Source organism: Oxyura jamaicensis, chromosome 3 (genome assembly GCF_011077185.1).
Source record: "Oxyura jamaicensis isolate SHBP4307 breed ruddy duck chromosome 3, BPBGC_Ojam_1.0, whole genome shotgun sequence".
NCBI lineage: Eukaryota > Metazoa > Chordata > Aves > Anseriformes > Anatidae > Oxyura > Oxyura jamaicensis.
In genome coordinates this window covers 66,646,146-66,659,305 of record NC_048895.1, presented here as the reverse complement: position 1 = coordinate 66,659,305, position 13,160 = coordinate 66,646,146, and the positions used below count along the sequence as shown (strand labels likewise).

Genomic DNA, 13,160 nt, shown 5'->3' with positions numbered 1-13,160 from the left:
CCGCGGGGCTCCGCAGCGCCGCCCGGCGGCAGGCCGGGCCCAGCCGGGCCGCCCCGAGAGGCCGCGCGTCGCCCCCCGGGCGGGAGTTTCGAACGGCGGCGGGCGCGGGGCGAGGCCCGGCCCCGGCTGCCTGGGGGAAGGAGGCGGCGGGGCCGCCGCCGTGTGGGGCTGGCGGGAGCTCGGAGCTTGGAGCAAGTCCCGGCCGGCGTCTGGGGCTTCCTCCAGGCCTCTGCCGGGAGCTTGCTGTGGTAAAAGTGACCGAGCTGCCGGCCCGAGCTGTGCTCGGGCTGCTGTGCCCGTCGGGAGGCTGCTGGCTGTGCCTCGCTCCCTCCTGCCAGCCTGGGCTTACTTAAGATACACCATCAAGTGCCCTTAGCAGGGCCTGGCACGAGGCTATCCTTCACACTTAAAAAAAAGATTAAACGGCCTTGTTAGATGAAAAAATTGCTACCATTCCCTTAGCCTTTGCATACTGATAGTCTGTTGTACTGTTTTCAGCCAGTCCTCTGTACCACCGGTCTTGAATTTCCTTAGTTTAGCCCCCCTACCCCTTTTAAGTTACCATTCTGCATCAGGATTCCTAAACAGCATCAGATCAACCTTTTAAATATTTATTTTTAAAAGTCTGTATTTCAGTACTAAGTTCTGCTGCTGTAGAATGAGTTTCATGTTGTTCTCCTGGGAATGATAGCACATGATGGTGTGATAATCTTAAGTGATCTAGCCTAAAAGTCCTCAGTTCTTGCATGTGGTGCCTTGGACAGCTTATGACAGAAGCGGTCATTAACTGACCTGGACAAGCAGCCTGCAGTACCCGCAGGAGCTAGCGCTAGGTGCTTACAAGGTAAATAAGACCTCTGATAACTGTACCTGGGCAACTGCTGTGCAAGGAATAAAACCACTTCCTAGGCCCTATTAATTTATGCTACTTGGAACCCCAAAACCTGCATTCATGTTGAACATAAGATTTCATTAATGAGGAAAAACTGCAATCCTAAAGCAGCCAAGTTTTGTTAATGTGCTAGTTCTTCCTTTGCTTAAGTTCCTGTCCTGCATCAAGAAACATAATGTAGACCTTCAAATTTTGCAGAGAACACTGAAAACATAATGTGGTAGTCTACAGGGTTGTGCTTTTGCATATACAACGAGGGCATTGCTAGTAAGGAAAAAAATCTGAAATACATCCATTTTAAGGCACTGTTATAAGCAACAGATTCATTACCAAAAACAAAAACCAGTAACTTTAGTTACAGTATTCCATAATGATGACCTTCTTTTCTTTTTCTCTTGTTTAAAAATAATAATCTCTGTTCTAAGGTTAGTTTTATATGGGTATGGTTACGCATGTGTTTTTAAATCCAAAAGTTGAAGTGGAAAGCTGGCCCAGGAAGAACTAATGAATGCTAATTTGTAGCTTCATCTTTCAGACACCTGTGGTGGAGAGCATGCCTTAAAAAAAATACATAACAGTTGTAAGAAATGTTTGATTTTTGGCACATCATTTTAAGAAGCAAAATGCTACACTTTGTATGTGGGTTTGTGGTTGTTTGCTTTTCCCCCCTGTGATTCTACTCCAGGATAAAATTCAAACACCAATATAATCAGTGAGAATTTGATCTAATCATGCTATTATGATTTTCTGTACTTCTCAGGTTACACAATTGGCACACATGTGAATGGAGCCACAAAGTTAGTGTGGCTGGTGCTTACTCAGTGGATTTCATTATTGAATTAACTGTTTTACATGATTGGTATAACAGCTGAGAAGTATATATGTGGAAGGCAGGAACTTGTGTGGGGGAGCTGAGTCAATGTTCAAGGTGTGCTGTATAGGGTTATATAGGCATCATTCCAACCCATAGGCCTCTGGAGACAGACCAAGGAAACTCTGAGCACAGCTGCCAACAAGTAAATGGGCCCTGTCCTCTGTATGAAATCTGAAAATAAACCTGGTTATGAAAATAGAGGGAATCCTGCAGTCATGACTGAATAGAGAAAGACAGTGGGATGATCCAGATCATGAGGACTGGGGCAAGCATCAGTAAATTTCCCCAGTGAAGGTTGGTCCCTATCCCTTTATGCTAGTTCCCAAAGAAGCAATTTTAGGTTAAGCAAAACTCTATACAGTCAAGAGTGGAAGATGCTTAACTGTAATGATAAACAACGTGCTTTTTTATTTTTTGTTTTGCTGCAGATTTGGAATGGAAAATAATTTACGTGGGTTCAGCTGAAAGTGAAGAGTATGACCAAGTGTTAGACTCTGTTTTAGTAGGACCTGTTCCTGCGGGCAGACACATGTTTGTGTTTCAGGTAAGTTTCAGTTAACTGTTCCTAAAAGAGTTGTGCTAATTTGATGTTTAATGATGACTGTATCATACAAAGAGGCGCTTGAAAAATAATGGTAACCTAGAAGAAATTTCAGTCAGCTCTTCATGTATGATACACCTTACTTTTCGTCAGCTGATTATTATTATTATTATTATTATTTTGCCCCTGATATTTCCATGGTAATATTTTCACTTGTGCTATCAGTAACTAGAGAGAGTGATATAAGCATGGCTCCTGTAGCTAGTGATAATTCTGACAAGTCTAGTTCATAAATCTATTCTGGACCACTCCCTAACTGGGACTGTCAGTTACCTGATTTATGATAACATCGTTGGGCTTAACTCTAAGGCAACTGGTGGCAGTTTCAGACTGTCAGGGGCACTAGGTTAATGTAGACAACGTCTACAGAAGAAGGCCAGCAAATTCTTTGTGAACCTCTGCCAGAGTAGTTAAGAGTTCATTTCTATTTGGCAGGATAAATGTTCAGCCATGATGTCTAGCTGTGCACGTTAAGTCACGACGCAGTACAGCAATTTGTAAAATAAGACAATTCCAGTTGTAGATAGCAGACATCTGGGACACGAGTGATCAGATGAAGACTGTCCCACAATCTCTGGAGCATGTGGCAATCCTATAATACAATGCTGTTAAAGCCACAAGCTACTAAGAAGGACTACTTGAGGGAAGGAAAACAGGGAAAGAGGGGCACGAAGATGGCTTAATATTCTATTCTGGTTAGATCAACGAGAGGGGAAAAACTTAACTAAACTTGCCTAATATTTTGTGGATTTTTTTAAATCAAAACTGTTTTAGCTCACTTTTTTCCTCTATTTATCAAATACTAGTGTATGTCTTGTAAACTGAGAGCAAAGTCCATCCACAGTAAAATCAGACAGAAAATGAGAACAGCTTTTTGTTTACGAACCTTGCTACTTTCCCAAACACTATAAATTAACTCAGCTAATTAATGACAAATACATACTGAAGTATGAGCATTTTCTTCAAAAGGCAGAACTCTAATGAATATGTTTTCTTACTTACCAGAGTTACTATAACTGTTTTAAAATGATACCAAAGTTTGTTAGGCATCCTAATTATTACTGTAAGTCCCAATTGTTTAAAAAGTTCAGAAAACATTTGAAACTTTGGAATAAAACTTCTCTTTCCTCACTGGCTAAAGGCATAAGGTCAGGCTGGAGGTTATGTTTATTAACCACATGTACAAATCAGCCTTGAAATGTTTCACTCTGCTTTTGGAGCTGGGCTTAATTTTTCCTACGCTAAAAATGAATCAGATATATAACAAATGCATCATTTATTAACAGTACTTCTGTTACCAAGCGATTTTATCTTGTAGCATTAATGGGTGGGAACTAGGTGATTCCCTGTCACCCTCAAAATAGGTTACCTTGTAGCAGTAGATCCAGAGATACCAGCTGGCATTTACATCTCTAGTTTAAATGACACACTGTTCTCAATCTAGTTACAAAGATTCATTGCTGATAGTAATGGGAAGGAGCAGAAGGCAGGTGCCTCAAAAGGCATGTTTTGGTTGTGTGATACAGGAAGACCTTGAAAATGAAATTTACTGGACTTGCAGTTTCTGTAGGATGGACTTGTATCCATTATATCATAGTTACAGATGACATTACAGCTAAATTAGGAATAGGTATGTAGAGATTTTGCTTGGATTGAGTACTCTTACTGCATGATAATAAACTGTCCTTGTTATTTCTTACGGATGTGTTGTTGATCTAAGTACATTAAACTTGAAAAGCCCTGGATTTCAAATGAGTGTAGGACTTGGCTAACGCGTATGTAAGAGACTACCAAAACCCAAAGTGCTGTAATAACCCTTTGCTGACAGCTAAAGCTACTTTACTCACCGAACTGAAACTGCCTGGCACGTGGAGGGAATTAGCAGGGGAATGCCAGGATGGGGCAAAGTGCAGAACTGCAGGAGGTGTATAATGGAAAGAAAAGTTACTGTGTTCACCAAGGAACACAGAACTTCTTGTAGAGATGTATGAAACTTCATTAGTATTATGCTGTAGAGTTTTCTTAATACGGGAATGGCTGAAACAGCAAATAAAATGGAGTGCCACACAGATTCTGAGGATGATACAACTACCTTTGTGAAAAAGAGGCTGCATCAGGTTGGGAAGTCAGCCTTACATACAGAAAGATGAAGAAGTATTGTGCTTATCAGATATACACAGTTTTTTTTTTTACTATTTTTTAAAAAATACTTCAATATTTAGTCCCACAACCTGGCCTATTTGGATCTAAATACCAAAATATAAGTAATGAAACCTGATTCTTTTTCTCTCTGCTCTTGGGGATTTGTAATAAATTCTCAGGAGCTTCTCTTTGAGAATATAGGCACATAAATAATTTACTGTCTTTGAGTGGGGATGTGACCTTACGCTAATTTAGCTACTCTGCAGAAATGGCTTTGTGTATATGTGTCTTATGTAGAAAAGCAGGATAATTCAAACAACGTATATGTTGAGTGATTTCATAAATTCCTTAAGTAATTTTTGTATACGAAGACAGTGGTTTTTACACAGAAGCTAATTCTGCTGCCTCTCTTTGCCTACCACACTATGTTTGCAATGTATGTTTGCAACTCCTCACTTACCCCTTGGTCTTCTCTTCCCCCCTAAGCTGTGCATGTTCACCAGTTTCCTGGGGAATCAGGAGGTTTTACATCTAAGGCAGGAATTTTAAATCTGAGAAAACATTTTTTTGAAACCATGTTCAATGTCTCTGCTGCTCAACAGCAAAGTAGGATTAAAACAGAGGATTTCTGCAGGTTCACAGCTGTATCATAGCATATTACAGGACATGAGATGACAGTGGAAGAAGCCTGGAAGAGCTAAAATCCCGTATTAGGGTATGAGTTGTGTTTCACAGGGAGTTAAATGGAAGGATGTCCTTTTGCAAAATATTACTCTGTAACTGCCCACTGGAATTTTAAGTAATCACATCGCCCTGGGCACTGTTAGAACAAGACTGCTGATTTGAAATAGTGATCTAATATGTTAGCAGTACTTGTATTTTCTTGGAGCTTCTATACTTCTCCCATTCCTTGGCCATATTTTCCATTCCCCTGTACAAGCTGCAAAGCTATTTGGTCATTTTCTCTTTCCTTCAGGGCTGGAGGAAGGAGTGTTCTACCTGATTCCCTCGTTGCTTCCCCCCCCGGTATATTCGTACCTGAGAGGTCTGATTCATTTAATTGTTCTGCAGAGTGCCTACAGCTTCTTATAAAAAGCTAGAGTGGTTTGAAGGCTCAGAATTGAAGTAGCAAGGAGCAGAAGTCAATGATGCATGACTACTAGCTCCTGAATTTCATAGTGTTAGAGCATATAAATACTGGAGAAAAACAGGGATAAGAGGGACAGCGAGAATTAATTCTAATCCTAAGGCAGGATTCAATACATCTGAACCACTCTAACATACATTGCTAATGTTAGTTTATACTCAGATCAAAGGTGTTTGTTATTGGCTTCAGTTTTTTTCATGCAAAGTTGTAAATAGGAGGCTGTTTCATTCATGCTTAGATCACTGCTACTTTGAGAGCAGAATAAAGCATCATGTTTCATCAACAAATATTGAATTACAAAACATTTTAAGAGACTGATGTGGGCCACATTTTGTGAGGCAAATTCTATTGATTATTAATAATTACAGTGCCACAGTAAGTAAGGATATAAGGGAGATCATGAGAGTTGCCTACTAATTAGGACTGCACACTGGCTGAAAATGTCAAATGTCTCTCAGTGATGATGCATTTAATTGTGTGCGTTTTAAGAAATACGGGCACATGGCAGCAGATGAGAGACAGAGCAGTTTATTCCTTTCCTAGACAGCTCAAATGTCACCGTAGCCTGTCCCTGCTCTTCCTGCTGAAGTCTAATTTAGTCTGTATTTTTAAAGGTTTAGTCTTGTTAAAAACATACAGAACAATTCAACCAAAGAGGTATGAAAAGTTGTACTTAATTACTACGAGGGGCTGGAGAACAGCAGCACCATAGAACTGGAGGTGTTGGTACACTTGTTCAGCTAATCATGTATTTAAAAGCAGTTTTGGATCAAAGCTGTCTAATCACCCAGGAGAGATGTCAGCACACAATATTACCGTGTTCTAAGTAATTCAACCTTCAGAAGATGATGCTCTAAATTCAGGGTTGATGTTTTTGTAAAAGCAGGTATATTTTCTGGTGAACTTGGAGAAACCTTTCAAATTTGCATACGGTCACTACTCACAGCTGATAGGACAACCTATTTAAGATTCTTCCACTAGATAGGTATGTGGTATCAATTTTATTTTAATCAATCTTTCCCTTTCATGTTTAGGCTGATGCACCTAACCCAGGGCTTATTCCAGATGCAGATGCAGTAGGTGTTACAGTTGTGCTAATTACGTGCACTTATCGAGGTCAAGAATTTATTAGAGTCGGCTATTATGTAAACAATGAATATACTGAAACAGAACTGAGAGAGAATCCACCAGTAAAGCCAGACTTTTCTAAGGTAAGGCACCTTCTGTTCTAGTCATGTATCAAAGGTATGCTTATACAAAGGGGGTTTTAAGCAAGACTTACAGTCCCTGCAAAACAGAAAGTGAAGAACAACTTCTCCATGAAATGAGAGAAGATGGGTAGGCCAGATGGCTGGATCCAATCAATGGACAACTTGATCAAGGAAGTTTGTATTTAAAGTTTAAAAACATATACATCTTTTTTATGGTTAAAAAAAATAAAAAAAAAGAACCAGGTGTAGAGTTAAAATGAGACATGAAATAAAGTATTAGGTTCTAAATAATTCTGAGGAGAAAGATCAATTAAACAACAAAAACTAGTCAGTCAAAATCCTGTGAAACAGTGCACGCAGGCAGACTCCTGTACAAACCAACAAGCTTCTGTACAGCATCCTGGTTTGCTTTCATGGAAGGTCTTGTGGATTTGGGGTTTTCTGTTTATGAGAAGTATGTGTATGTGATCGTGTTACAAAGTTCTATGATGGTAAAAAAAATTGGTTATTTCTCAAGTTCGCATGAGTTACATAACTAGATACATGAAGAACTGAGTGGAATATTGCTTGTACTGTAATGACTAGTACAGAGATTTAAAAAAAAAATGAAACCCTGAAACCAATCTTAAAATGTAACTAAACTGAATTGATATATTGATATTGTTTTCTTAAAGTTGCTAATTTTTACATGCCTAACTTAATTTTCAAGAATCAGATGCATAGTATGTTCTCAAAATTGCAGAACTATGGTTAACTTTTGAGGACTCTTAGAATTATAATCTGTTGTTTTTTTTTCTTACGTTGAACTTGTATTCTTGTTGTTTTTGGTGTGAATGCCAGAATGTTAACTTTCTTTAAGCAGCTGAATTTAGAAATATCTAGAACTACTTGTCAGAATTGTTTTCTTTATATTAAGAACTGCTTCTATGAAACAAAACAGCAACAGTGATCATGTATTAGTACCAGAAGTTCTTAATTTGACTTTGGAGCAGAATGTGCAAGCAGAATATAAGGTTATTAAAAATATTTAATTGTAATTGATAGACCTACTAGGCTCAAAAAAATGATTGTGTTAGATTTTGTTAGTTCTCATAAGGGGTGGGAAAATATTTAATGAGGGCACACTTCCTCGGGGAATAAAAGCTGCATTTTTACTGAGGCAGACCTCTCCTGTGACCAGTCTCAACTTTCATAACAAGTAGACAATGGCAATAATTTGCCATGCTCCGGAGTTAACTGTGCACTATTTTGAAATGGTAACAAATTCAGAAAAAATGAGCAGCTTCTTTTTTGCCGCTCACATAAGCGGATGTAACACTTCTTTCAAGAAAAATGAAGGCCAGCCTTAAGAATAAAATACATGACTAGTGTCTAGGCGTGTCTACTGCCAAATCTAAGTAATGTTTTCAATTTGATATTTGAAGTAGACAAATTACAATTTAGATAGTAAAATTAATCTAAAGCATAGTCATTTAATATAAGGAAAGGTTTTAATCTTATTTAAGGACAGACAGTTGAGGGAAATGGTAGAATTGTTGCTAGCACCATAAAATTGATGCAGAATTTTATGAACTCCTGTAGCTTGCAAAATTGTTCTGGGGATAGTCATTTGTTTTATTAAGTGCTGGCTAAGGTAAAACCCTTGCACTTTACTTGCAAAGTTCTAGGATAGTCTTGGATGCATAGAACAGTTAACTGCTTTCTAGAGAGGATGTTTCTGTTTTGCTGAATAGGATATTAGAGTAAATGAACTAGTGGTGTGTTTCTGTAAGCATATTTATGATCCACATGTAATAGCTATAGATTCACAATCACATGAATTTTTAAAATTATTTTAGACATACACGGCTACAGGAGTAAAAGGAAAGAAACTCATATGCATGTGAAGTCCAGTTTGCTATGTACACTACATAATTCATATCTTTTCTTCCCACCCAGCTTCAAAGGAATATTTTGGCATCTAATCCCCGAGTCACAAGATTCCACATTAATTGGGAGGACAACACTGAAAAACTGGAAGATGCAGAGAGCAGTAACCCAAATCTACAGTCCCTGCTTTCTACAGATGCATTACCTTCAGCATCAAAGGGATGGTCAACATCAGAAAATTCATTAAATGTTATGTTAGAATCTCATATGGACTGCATGTGACTAACCACCATCGTTTTGGTACTGTACATGTGTTAAACTGTAAAAACAACCAGAACTATTTCCCTCAAATTCCATAAGTACATAGTTGACACGCAATGTGAAGAACTTGTTTTGAAACATCCTGTAGAAAGTTTATAAAAAACAGTATTTGAGCAAATTGTGGAATATAAATACAACTATTTTTAAGTAATTGCTTTTTTTCTCTAATGTGTTATTCTGTTTGGTCTAACCCAAACCTGATTAAAGTATACATATTCTTTCCCCTTCCCCCTTTACTTTGTTAGCGCTGTTGAAAGCTGAAAAACTGAAAGTTAAAATATTCAGGCAAAATGAAGCAATAATGCTGTGTCCTCATCTCTGATATCCAGATTGCCAAATATAAAGTGCCCTTTAATAGCAGCTGAAGAACAAAGCTGTCATTAGACAAAGTGCAAAGAAAAAAGTGCTCTTAAAAAAAAAGTCCTCTTTCTGTGAAAGCAGACAGCACAGTGTAATTTTAGGTGCATGTTTTTTTTTCATTTCAAAGCACATACTTGTTACTTAAAGCATGCAGTTTGAAATTTACCATCTGCTATCTCAGATTTTAGGACTTTTCTTTTTTTATAATCTCCTGCTGCTAGTCAGACTGGTTTGTTAAGGACACTGTTTCATGTGGATTTAGGTGGGTATTTCAGCAAAGGTTTTTTTTTCAGTCAGCTGTGCATGTCTGGGTGGAAAGATTAAAGCAATTATTAGAAAATTTAAGTGTCAAAAGGAAGAGCATAAGTAACCCTCTGAACTGTATTTCTGCAATACTGTTATGTACAATGCTGGTTCATACATTAATTTTTCAAGTATGCTATATTCTTGTAGTCTTTTCAACTAATGTTTAGATGCTTTCTGAAACATCTGGAATTTAAACCACTTGAGTTTTCTCTACGCCCTTTAAGGCAACACTATGCATTGGTATAAATGAAGACTCAAACTCTGCTGTGGCAGGCACTGAATACTCAAGAATTCATGGCCTGCCCTGAAGGGCTTGCAGTGAGATGTTCCCTCTTACCTGAGGCGTCTTTGAAGATAAAAAGAATGAGGCAGTAAATTGTAAAAACTTAAGACACTGTTATGACACTGACAGTTCAGTTATTCCTTCCAATCCGTCAGCCTTATATGTTTACTGTAGCTATATATGCATTTAAAATTGTAATCTGTCATGTCAGATTGCAAGAATAGTGTTCTGCTAGTTACTGGTAACTGCCCAAACTGTGAACCCTTGTAGGTTCCTGGCCCTTAAAAAAAAAAAAAAAAAAAAAAGGTCAATTTCATGACTTGACAGCATAGCTTTGAATAAAAATAGAATACTTTCTCTTCACTTCCAGTATTCTGTAATAGGGATGAAGATGTCCCAAGCAGTTAGCATTTCTGTCTTTCCAAATCATAAGTGAAATTGTCTTCATTTGTACTGTATATTTTTAAATTGCAAAGGAAGGAGCTGATGTGAACGTATATGCACGTTTCTTTCTTATGTGGAAACTCAGCAGAGCATATGGTAGCCAAATGACCAAGTTGTACTGAAAGCCTTTGGAACCTTAAGTCTAAAGTGTGCTCTTGAAAGTCTCTAGTTGTTTAAAAATATGATTAGCAATCATATTTTGATTACGTTAACACCAAATGTTAACACCAATATTTGTAATGACTTAAAAAAATGGTCTCCAGAACCAGCAGTTGTTTCAACTTCAGGGTTGAAATCAAAAAGTAGCATGGCCAGTGAGGCACAGGAAGGGATTCTCCCCCTCTGTTGTGGTCTCTTGAGACCCCACCTAGAGTGCTGTGTTCAGATCTGGGGCCCCCAGAACAAGAGAGACATGGATGTATTAGAATGAGTCTAGAAGAGGGCCACAAAGATGATCAAAGATCTGAAGCGTGTCTCCTACAAAGATATGCTGAGGAAGCTGGGGTTGTTCAGCCTGGAGAAGGCTCCAAGGAGGGAGACCTTATAGAGGCATTCCAGCACCTAAAGGGGGCCTACAGGAAAGCTGGGGAAGGACTCCTTGTCAGGGATAGGACAAGGGGTAGTGGCTTTAAACTAAAAGAGGGTTGATTCAGATTAGATATTAGGAAGAAACTCTTCACTCAGAGGGTGGTGAGGCTCTGGTACAAGTTGCCCAGAGAAGCTATGCCCCATCCCTGGAGGCGTTCAAGGCCTGGCTGGATGGGGCTTTGGGCAACATTCTTGATTCTATGAAATTATGTGAACATTTTAAAATTGCCTTTTTTAAAAATTCATAACAGGGTCTCCAATGACTTTGAGATTGTCATGCCCTTTATTGTTATATTTATAAAACTGTTTGTTATCTCTTAAATGTAAACATATAACTTAGTCATCTGCTGAAAGGCTAGCAAGCTAATGAGGTTTGACTTGAGCTAAAGCTATTATAGTAGTATTTCAAATACTTCTACCTGCTGATTATTCAAATGAAAGCATGATCAAGTACAGTCTATAACTAGAATCCATCCACGAGTAGCACAAACACTTCTTAGAAGCACGTGCTACAAAGTGATGGAAGCAAACCGTATTATTGCCATTGCAGGACCCACTGCAAAGTACAGTCAGGAAAATACATCACCCAGCAAGCCAACTAAGTCCAAGAAACGAGAAAGAGAAGATTAATTGTTCTGTTTAGCAGAAGAAAAGGTCAAATGCACAGCCGAACTCTGGGGTGCAATAAACTTCCAAACAGACCAGATGGCATGATGCTGAAACAGACTATGGCACCACCTTACCTGATAAAGATACTACGTCCATAGCTGACCTGCCAGTTACTGGAAGGAGAATGACCATACTGTCCTAGGGGACAACTGCAAAAGAACAGCTATACCCACTATGAGAGGTCCTCATGATCTTTGTGAAAGGAATTGTCTTTCTATGTTCTTTGAAAGATTGGATGCTTCGCAGGTCATCTACAAGCTTGTCCAGATCTTAGAAGTCCGTACAAATTGTATTCTGACCATCATGTTTCCTGGCAAAAATCACAGCTCAGAGAGAAGGAATTTGAGGAAGCAAAATCCAGCATTCCAAAGGCTTCAGGTCTCATTGTCAGGCAACATCACAGCACAAAGTTGGCAGTACTAAGAGATAATAGTGACTATTAAGCATCTTTATAAAGATTCGTCTTTGACTTTGCAGCAGGGCTGTATAACTAACGTAGACAGCTAGTGCTGACAGCATAGTACAATTTCAGTGCTAAAGGTGAGTTCCCCTTCCAACAAACCTCATCTTGCAGAGGCCATCAGGGTGCAAGGAAATGCTACAGATTCTGTTAACAGGACTAGTGACACATCTCACCGTGTTTTTACCTCAGGTGGACGGTAGCCTCAATTCACAGAGTTGTAGAATCATAGAATCATTCTGGTTGGAAAAGACCTCCAAGATCATCTAGTCCAACTTTTAACCTACTACTGAAGTCCACCACTAAACCATGCTGCTAAATTCTTCATCTACACATTTCCTGAAGACCTCCAGGGATGGTGACTCAACCACATCCCTGGGCAGCCTGTTCCAATGCTGCACAACCCGTTCAGTAAAGCAGTATCTCCTAATATCCAACCTAAATTCTAGTAGAAGACTGCCATAATGCTTATCAGGGGTTTTCATGCCCTTTATTCATGCCTCTTGGATCAGACAAAGAACCATTACTGAGGAAAACCAAGGTTGTTTTTCTATGTCTAGCTTGAAAAAAAACTTGTCTCTTCACCTTACAGTCATTGTGATTTATTCATGAATTATCTCCAGTCAGAATTACTATGACATGCTGAGTTTGAAGGGGGCAAAAAGACTCCAGCTCCACTGTACCAGAGACTGGTGAAATTTAACCTCTGCAGCGGCTCTACAAACTCTGCTGAGAACACCAACTCTTATTTCCGATCTTCAAGACTGCAGTACCTCAGAACATGGCTGCAATAACCACAGTAACTTAGTTTACAGCCTGTCAAACAGTTTGTGCTCCTGAGATGTAAGTCATCGTGTCACAAATACCAGTCTGACAATCCGGTATTTTTTTTGGTAGGGCCTCAACTGCTGATTTTCAGAAGTCAGCTCTGACTGGAGGCTAGCCCAGTTGCATCTATACAAAGATTGCTCACTGCCATCTGAAACTGGTGGT

The 13,160-nt window shown here is 39.0% G+C and overlaps 2 protein-coding genes across 8 annotated transcripts in view; one reads left to right on the top strand and one right to left on the bottom strand.

The window, feature by feature from the left end:
• The window catches only part of ASF1A (anti-silencing function 1A histone chaperone), a 10,931-nt gene extending 853 nt beyond the window's left edge, over positions 1-10,078 (top strand). The window contains exons 2-4 of the mRNA XM_035321940.1: positions 2,195-2,310; positions 6,691-6,867; positions 8,806-10,078. Coding sequence (XP_035177831.1) covers positions 2,195-2,310; positions 6,691-6,867; positions 8,806-9,018 — 506 coding nt within the window. The 3' untranslated portion in view covers positions 9,019-10,078. The remainder of the gene's footprint in view (positions 1-2,194; positions 2,311-6,690; positions 6,868-8,805) is intronic.
• MCM9 (minichromosome maintenance 9 homologous recombination repair factor) overlaps positions 1-13,160 on the bottom strand; it is a 48,400-nt gene that overhangs the window by 18,813 nt on the left and 16,427 nt on the right. Inside the window, exon 7 of one of the 7 annotated variants that reach the window (XM_035321939.1) lies at positions 5,394-6,256. The exons of 2 other annotated variants lie outside the window; for them this stretch is intronic. In XM_035321939.1, the coding sequence (XP_035177830.1) occupies positions 6,252-6,256 (5 nt within the window). In that variant the 3' untranslated portion in view covers positions 5,394-6,251. Of the gene's footprint in view, positions 1-5,393; positions 6,257-7,915; positions 8,212-11,631; positions 12,034-12,472; positions 13,153-13,160 lie in introns of those variants that run through there. 4 more of the 7 variants (XM_035321937.1, XM_035321935.1, XM_035321934.1 and 1 more) reach the window with 4 other exon arrangements.